At 32.8% G+C, this 10,000-nt stretch overlaps 1 protein-coding gene across 1 annotated transcript in view; it reads left to right on the top strand.

Moving 5' to 3' along the window:
• Nucleotides 1–10,000, top strand: part of LOC137632402 (intraflagellar transport protein 27 homolog) — a 29,490-nt gene that overhangs the window by 15,988 nt on the left and 3,502 nt on the right. The window contains exons 3-4 of the mRNA XM_068364335.1: nt 644–727; nt 7,784–7,924. Coding sequence (XP_068220436.1) covers nt 644–727; nt 7,784–7,924 — 225 coding nt within the window. The remainder of the gene's footprint in view (nt 1–643; nt 728–7,783; nt 7,925–10,000) is intronic.

Below are 10,000 nucleotides of genomic sequence, written 5' to 3'. Positions count from 1 at the left end.
ACAAGATAGCTGATAGTCTCCGCAATTTCACTTCACTTTTTACTTTTGAATCGCATTAACAATGCTAGATGAAATTTAATCCGCCAAAAAATCAAATTGCATAGATTTTGTCTGCCTGATTAAAAATACATAAATTCTATCATTAAAATTCTTAAAACATTGTGAATTGAACACTGAATTGATTTTCAATCAATATATGACAAATAATTTTCTCCAGTTATTTTAGTAAAGATGAAATTTGATCTTTACAAAAATATACTTATTTCAAGTTTCTTAAAGTAAAAAATTTTGAAGCTTTATAAAATCTGATTCCAACGATGTCTTGTAGATCCATACTACTTATTTGTGAACATCCAGACCTATATTCCTTCTTTGATACTCCCACTTAGTTACAATGATGAAAGAGAAATGAATATGATCCAATTACCAGTTCCCGTAACCATTCAACTTCTATATGAAAAGACGAAAGGGGTTTCATTCACATACTCTTTTCGTCTTTCTCTTTGTAAGCATCATTATCATTCAGTTGTATGTGCAAATCCATGCAAATTTAATATACAAAAATTCATGTGTTGATATCTTTCATATTTATGTCGTCATTAGGTAATAAAATTATACCATTTTTTGTGTTTCTTCTCCACAGAGCAGTCAACCTTCTTTGGTTCTTCTTGTGTATGACGTCACCTCTGAACAGTCTTTCAAATGTATAACTGATCTTTATAATTGGGTAAGTTTACAATGGGTGAAGGATTTCAATATATGCATGTTGGGAGAGATGCCTGTAAGTATGGGTTATCATGAAAATAAAGAATAAACATATATATATATATATATATATATATATATATATATATATATATATATATATATAAATGTATATATATATATATCTGTATATATATAAATGTATATATATATATATATATATATATATATATATAATTGTGATATATATATATATAAATGTGTGTGTATATATATATATATATATATATATATATATAATTGTGATATATATATAAATGTGTATATATATATATATATATATATATATATATATATATATATATATATATATATATATATATATATATAAACGAGCCACAATTTTCCTTTGATTTTGAATTCCCCTGACCACGGGATCTAAAACCCTTAGGGAAATTCCTTTAATGATTAACATTTTCGAATCCTCGGCCGGGCACAAATGTTTATACATATAAATATAAAGCCATTTCCCCTAACAGCGATTGGCTCCAGAGAAGAACAGCATAGTATCATTTAACTGCCGAATCATGGATGAACCCCATTGCAGTAAAACTCCCACACCTTTATCTATTCATACATCTATATAGAAAACTAATAGGCAGTTTGTTGAACCTCCTTACCCATCGTGCCATTTAGTTTATCTAAGTCTTCGGAGGATTCCTTCTCTTATAAACTGTAACAAATAACGCACTGGCCTCCATTCTTCCCACATGAACGAACCACCTCGAAAAACTTTGATTAAGTCCTTCCTCTGATTCTCACCTGTTCACCACTTGTGAGTTCGCCATATGGCTCAGTCTTTTCATTTTTCTTCATCACTTAGAAGAGGCTTAGAGTTTATCTCGACAACTCCAACCTTTTTTTCTTTCTTTCACATACATTCAACATCCACACTTAACTTTCATTGTTGGTTCAATGACTATATATTCCCACCTAGTTTTTCTCAGCCAACTCAAGAATCTTAACAATATTTTGGTTAAATCCGGCTATAGGTATATATGCATATATACATATATTATACATACACTAGTGTATGCGACCCATAATCAATGATGGCTAAATAATAGATACATACATACAGTGACATACACACACAGATTCAACCTTTCACAACCCCTCCCCCTTCCCTACAACACGCTAGTTCTGGCAATTTGTGGGAAATTGTTTTCCGAATGGTTGTCGTTCAGCGTGGCAGGAATATAAATATATATATATATATATATATATATATATATATATATATATAATATATATATATATGTGTGTGTGTGATATATATATATATATATATATATATATATATATATATATATATTATGTATGTGTGTGTTTGAGAAAATCTCCTTGCAATAAAAAGTAGCATCTACTGCACAAGTTATAAAAAACAATTCAGTGCACTAGACTAGAATGAATAATAGATTAAGGTCTGAAAAAAATTTAATTTAAAACCGGGAATTTAATACCACAGACTTCTTCTCTATCGATTTTATCACTATGTTTATGCATGTGTGTGTGTGTGCGGGTTGCGCATCAAGTTTCAAGTTACCCTTCCTGCACTTTGAAGGAAGGGAGAGATAAATGAATTTTTTTTTTCAGTCAACGCATTTCAAGAGGGAAATTTTAATCTTGGGAAAAGATGCAAACTAAAATTACAAGTATGAATAAAATAATGTCCTTAACGAGATGACGGCGTCAATGACCTTAGATGTCAGGATGCCTGAAAACTTTAAATCAATCAATCAATTAACGAGATGACTACCAAACAATTTTATCACTATTCATTTGCTGGATTTTGTTTGCTCTCTCTCTCTCTCTCTCTCTCTCTCTCTCTCTCTCTCTCTCTCTCTCTCTCTCTCTCGCGGAAGAGAATACTAGACGTAATTCCTTTGTGAGCATCACCACGACGTCATTCACAGATACCACAATAACACTAAGATCTACATACATCATTAGCCTTTGAATAACACGACCCAAGTATTCCGAGCATCGTAGCATTACGAAGGAAGTCACCACACTCGCTTTTCTTCCCAGTGACATAAATGGGGCCATAAATCTCGTTATTTTAGACATCACTGGACCCCTCTCGTACCTCGTACCTTCTTCTCTTGGTAAATAGAGCTTAAAATCGAGAGGAAAAGATTTACTCCCGTGGGAGGGACGCATTGGAAATTGAGATTTTCCATGGCGTACCCTTTAAAATATTTTCTTTATTCTATTTCTGACTTCATGCGATGTTTACAATCCTTCATAGGTATGAATACAATTTGTAAAGCTTCGAGCTCAATCAGAGTATTGTACATATTTTTTTTTTTGTATCTCGCCGTGTGTTGTTTCATTAGCAAGAGCCTTTATTTTATCGCACGATAAATCTTTCCTGAATGGATTTATTTACAGACTATATATATTCATATATATATATATATATATATATATATATATATATATATATATATATATATATATATATATTTATAATATATATATTTATATATAAAATCCCCTATATATTATAAAGAACTACTCTCTCTCTCTCTCTCTCACTCTCCTCACTCTCTCTCTCTCTCTCTCTCTCTCTCTCTCTCTCTCTCTCTCTCTCTCTCTCTCTGTATGTATGTATATGTATATGTGAATATATATATATATATATATATATATATATATATATATATATATCAAATAAAATTGTTGTAGGTATATTATGTCTACCTACCTGTGCTACTTTATAATAGCTATGCCTTATATACCGTCGTTGAATTTAGTTCACTACTAATTTCTTATGCATAAACATCATTATTAGTTACCATTGGTTTCTAATGTAGGCACTTACGAAAGAAGATTATAAAGTTCAATGAGCACAAAATTCGATATACTGTATAGTACTTCACTAATTTCATCAGAGAATTCTCCCTCTGTATGAAAAAGAATTAATGTTGTCAATCAGCTGAAGAGGTTATGAAAGGAAAAGCTCATCATCATTCTGTTTACATGATTCCATTTGGAAAGAAGAAATGAAAATCACCTCATTGAAATTTAAAGAAAGCAAATTATTTTATAATCTAGTAAATTTTGATACGGGAAGATGATTGAGTCCAAGATGTACCTGAATGGAATCCGCTGGGCAGTAGAGGACATGGTATGCCAGGAGAAACGTGGCTGATGACAACGCGCAGGGAGGTTGGATCTGAGAATTGGGTTGAGCTCAGAGATATGGCACAGGAAAGACACACATGGCGTTAATTCATTGACGCCGTATGCATCCCGTGGGTGCCAGAGGATCAAGAAGTGAATATGGACGTACTCAATATACACGATACGCCTTTTACCAAGATATCCCTCTCACCCCCCCCCCCCCCCCAAAAAAAAAAAAAAAAAAAAAAAACTTTATACTAAATTTCATGCTAAACATCTAATGATCATTTCATTTCTATTTAGGATGCATGACCGCAAAGGTTATTTACAGTAGTCAAGTAATGAGAGAGAGAGAGAGAGAGAGAGAGAGAGAGAGAGAGAGAGAGAGAGAGAGAGAGAGAGAGATGTTGTTACATAACTGCGAGTCCTTTGACTCTTCTCTTTTGCCAAGAATGATCTTGTTTAAACGCAACTGAGTCCTGTATTTCTATATTCATTCAAAACCATATGATGTATTTACAAAATCAATAGGGATTCTTCGTTTGCATTTTAAAATGTCTAAACTATCATGGCTTCAATAAAAAAAAATAAAAAATAAAAAAAAAACACGTCTATTTTCATTGCATCGAAACTATCGTACTGCCATAAGAGCGAGTTCGCCGTTATTCATTCTCTTCTTAGTAACCCATTTAAAGGAGCTAGACTGCTATGCTGTTGTTTCGGTTTTTTTTTTTTTTCGGTTGGTGAGCAAGGTTATGCAAAATGTCATGGGGGTATTTTTAGCAAAATTTTATCAAATGGCGATCCTCGTGACTCGTAAAAGGTGAGTAGATTTAGGGAGATAGAGACATTCTCTCTCTCTCTCTCTCTCTCTCACTCTTCTCTCTCTCTCTCTCTCTCTCTCTCTCTCTCTCTCTGTATACACACATACCTATATATGTGTATATTATGAGTATGTATATTTACACATGTGTGTATACACACACACATATATATATATATATATTATATATATATATATATATATATATATATATATATATATATTTATATATATATATTTATATATATATATCTATATATATTTATATATATATATAAATATAAATATATATATATATATATATATATCTATATATATATACATACAAACACACATATATAAATCTATACACACACACACACACACACACACATATATATATATATATATATATATATTATATATATACATATATATCTATATATACACACACACACACACACACACACACACACACACATATATATATATATAATATATATATATATATATATATATACACATACATACATATATATCTTAAGCTGTCCCCTCTTCATATGACAAAACAGACGGCGCTGCAACAACGCGTCGAAACCCTTTCACACATTGCCATTCAATTCTACCTAGCACATACCTTAACTACCCAACTATTACGAAGTCTTCCCTTTTAACTACAGTATTCTAATGCCATCCATCCTTTCCCCATTACAAAATCCAATGAATCATCATTTGACCTTATCAAACCGTATTAACAATCATTCTACAAATCTCTACTACCTGACTGAGGAAACAATTGACCTCAACACCATCAACCATTTTCTTATCCAAGTCCAAAATCCACACTTCACTTATATAAAGGAGAATTATCTCAATAATTCTTTCCTTGACATCCATAGTCTATTCGTCATTTCCCAATCTTCTGCAGATAGCAGGCTAATTTTTTTAGTAGCCAACTTATTTTGTTTCACATTTTCTCTCATATTGCATTATTCATTATGCTTACACCTATACCCCAAGAACCAACATCTTATACGGTATTCTTTCAACATCTATTCTGACATTCATTACTCTATTTTCCTGGTTTTAATTTACCTTTACAAACTTACAATTGTTCATACTTACACAATGCTTTTCACTTGCAAAAAATTTCTAACTCCTTTCTAATGTCTTCAGTTTCTCATGACGAACCAATCAGTACTGAGTCATTTGTAAACATCTGACCTCTTGTATTATTCCTTACATAAAATTATTGAACATTCATGGAGACATCACGCACTCTTGTCTCAGACCCATTTTTGCACAAGACATGTCACTCTCTTATCTACATACTCTAACATACTTTTTGTTTGTATAAAAAAAAAGATTGAAATGGATCGGACCGGCTTATCTTCTGTACCCACACCCCCAACACACACACTATATTGCCTCTTAATCAGTCCAATCATAGGTCTGTATATGTCATATACAACTTTTTCCCTTTACTTTCAAAACTTCGTAAATAATTGTTTCATAGCAAACACTTGATCCACATAAAATTTTCCTTTCTCAACCCACACTGCTTTTCCCCTATCAGTCCTTTTATCATGTCCTAATTCTTAATAACGCAACTAACATATTTACTTTTATAGAATGGAATAATTAGTCTCCGCTCATTAATTTATAAACGTTCCCGTATCCACACATATGTGTACATTACAAATGCTTGTTGGTCACTCAGTTCTGTTATCTTACACGTATCCTCTCCAAATGCTTGTGTCTTTTTATTCTTCAAAATCTTAATGGCACTCTTGCATGGTCCAGCCGTTACATTGATATGCATTCTCCACCTTATTATAATCACTTCCATTCTTGAGTCATTCAGCTCCGCCTCTGTTGCATCTTTCACATTCAACAAATCTTCAAAGTAACTCCTTTCCATTAACCGAGGAGAGTATTCAGTTCATATGGCATCTACCCATTTACCCATTTGCATCCTTTGCTCTCAGATACAAATCCTCATCCACCTTTATCTGTACATCTACCTCCCCCCCCTCCTCTCTCTCTCTCTCTCTCTCCTCTCTCTCTCTCTCTCTCTCTCTCTCTCTCTCTCTCTCTCTCTCTCTCACAATGTAGGGTTCTTTCACATTGGGTTGACAGAAAACAAAATTATGAAGTGCTAGTTTGTTAGATGGATTAGTTTATATCAGACCTTGGAGAGAGAGAGAGAGAGAGAGAGAGAGAGAGAGAGAGGAGAGAGAGAGAGAGAGAGAGAGAGAGAGAGAGAGAGAGGCTTACCTAGCAGATGCCGAAAAAAAAGGCCTAAACCAACATCAAGGAAAGTTAGGTGTACCTGACAATTATCGTTACTCGAGCTTGGCAAAGGTTTAGAGTTCTAGATCGCTCTCGTTCATTGATCTATTTCTAACTCCATCTTAGATTATTGTTATTCTAATTCTAATAACAAATCTAGTTCTGAATATAGTAATCTCCATTGTCTCCAAAACGAGAGAGGCCTCATGCATATCTGTCGCACAAGTAGCTCTTATTGTATGACTGCAGAAGAGTTATTACGTTATTTGTAGCCAGTGTTAAGGCAGTCGTGATCAGCAACTGCAATGGCTGAGCTTTCCTTATTTGGTGCTTTAAATAACACTTCCTATCCTATACCACTTATACCAAATAGACATTCAAGGCCACTGGATAATTAAGTTCTAAATTGAGTAAGATTTTGAAATAGTTGTTAAATTTTTAATATATTTCAACACCCATACTTTGAATTATATTTGATAACAAGAGAAAGGCGATTTTTTTTAAATCATCAAAAATAGGGAAGGCAGGAAAGATAGTATAAAAAGTCATTAGCTTCAAAATATTCATTTTTAGGCCATTATGATGCTCCTCACAAAAATCTGCATGATTGTTGAGACTTGCCATTTCCTCTAAGTCAGCGCTGACACGACTAAATATTTCAGCAACTAAGAGACCTTAGTAGTCCGCATCCACAAATCTGCATATTAGATTTTGTCATTGTATTCTAATACTTTTTTAGAAGCCTCGTTATATTAGAAGGCAATTTATTCCTAATTTGTCCTCATCTCTCGCCAGATTAAGGGACAACATTCCGAACAACTGAACGGCGTCCTGTTCGCGAACAAATGCGACCTCACATCGCGTCGGATCGTCAGTCCGAAATCCGGCCGGGACATCGCTCATAGTCTCGGACTGCAGTACTTCGAGGGTTCTGCTGTGAGTATAAATTGCTTCAAGGTTTTCTTAGCGTTTGAGCAGTGATGCAAAGGCATTGCCCAAATTCAAGTGTCTAACAATCTGACGAGGCGCCAGTTCTGTTTGGCACGGCGTGTTATCAGTTGTCGCCATCAACTGCAAACAATTACAATCTCTCTCTCTCTCTCTCTCTCTCTCTCTCTCTCTCTCTCTCTCTCTCTCTCTCTCTCTCTCTCTCTCACTCTCTCTCTCTCTCTCACACACAAATTCTTCGCGGACATAACTCTCAAGACAAAAAAGCCGGGATTTACTCAATTCTATTGGCCTTGGATTTATTGAGGTCATATAGCTCCCGTAGGCCTATGAAGATACTAAAACAAACAAAAAAGTAGGTGAACATAGATTCAAAGTTTATTGACAGTATTTCTATGCCATTAGTAAGTACATGGGAACCAAAAGCAATTTTGTCTGTTGCCTTTGAAAAATCAGTGCATTTACAAACGAAAAAACATTAAATTTTTATCCCTGTAATTTACAAATTCACAACTGAATTAAAAAGATAGCCGCTTCATTCAAATGATATGCATTCGTAGTGTATAAGGATTTTAGGAAAATGTCTATTTATCCATCATTTCTTATCCTACTATTCATCTTCGTCATGGTAGCAATAACAATAACAAGAAAGCAACTTCGAATCCCGAGAGGAATTATGATGACCCAACACGCATCTGTTAAGCGTTGCATCTTCGAGAGATTATGAGATAATTGTACACTGAATTCAAAAGAATTTATTTCTTCTATCTTTAGGATTCAAAGGAATTAATTTCTTCAGTATTTAGGATTCAAAAAGGTTTATTTCTTCAGTCTTTAGGATTCAAAAGAATTTATTTCTTCAGTCTTTAGGATTCAAAAGAATTTATGTCTTCAGTCTATAGGATACAAAACAATTTATTTCTTCAGTCTTTAGGATTCAAAATAATTTATTTCTTCAGTCTTTAGGATTCAAAAGAATTTATTTCTTCAGTCTTTACTATTCAAAAGAATTTATGTCTTCAGTCTATAGGATACAAAACAATTTATTTCTTCAGTCTTTAGGATTCAAAATAATTTATTTCTTCAGTCTTTAGGATTCAAAAGAATTTATTTCTTCAGTCTTTAGGATTCAAAAGAATTTATTTCTTCAGTCTTTACGATTCAAAATAATTTATTTCTTCAGTCTACAGGATTCGAAAGAGTTTATTTCTTCAGTCTTCAGGATTCAAAAGAATTTAATTCTTCAGTCTTTAGGATTCAAAAGAGTTTAGTTCTTCAGTCTTCAGGATTCAAAAGAATTTATTTCTCGTGTCTTCAGGATACTAAAGAATTTATTTCTTCAGTCTTCAGGATTCAAAAGAATTTATTTCTTCAGTCTTCAGGATTCTAAAGAATTTATTTCTTCAGTCTTTATGATTCCAAAGAATTTATTTCTTCAGTCTTTAGTATTCAAAAGAATTTATTTCTTTAGTCTTTAGGATTCAAAAGAATGTATTTCTTCAGTCTTTAGGATTCAAAAGAATGTATTTCTTCTGTCTTTAGGATTCAAAAGAATTTATTTCTTCAGTCTTTAGGATTCAAAACAACTTGTCTTCAGTCTTTAGGATTCAAAACAACTTGTCTTCAGTCTTTAGGATTCAAAACAACTTGTCTTCAGTCTTTAGGATTCAAAAGAATTTATGTCTTCAGTCTATGATTCACAATAATTTATTTTTCAGTCTTTTTCAATCATGGAAATGATGTTCGGTGGTAAGTAGATAAAACGGGGTAAATCTTCATTGTTTTCAAGTGGTTTTAAACCAATAAATTTCCAAGTTTTCGCTGTAATGTAATGGAATTTTCCTTTTTTCCTTCGTCTATTAACTTATCCATCTAGTCGTTTAATGGTTTTTCTTATTCTTTACATTTGTGGGAATGGGGAACAGAAAATGCTGTTACATATGCAATTCAAAGTTCCCTCTGATGATTTTATTGTCAGTCAAATTTATTATTAAATTCACTCAAATAAAATTTCCAGAATACAAAATTGAAAATTAAATTATGAGCAACAACTGACGCCACAAA

This window comes from Palaemon carinicauda, chromosome 41 (genome assembly GCF_036898095.1).
Source record: "Palaemon carinicauda isolate YSFRI2023 chromosome 41, ASM3689809v2, whole genome shotgun sequence".
Taxonomy (NCBI): Eukaryota; Metazoa; Arthropoda; class Malacostraca; order Decapoda; family Palaemonidae; genus Palaemon; species Palaemon carinicauda.
The sequence above is the reverse complement of the archived record's forward strand: the minus strand, read 5'-3'. Positions and strand labels throughout refer to the sequence as shown.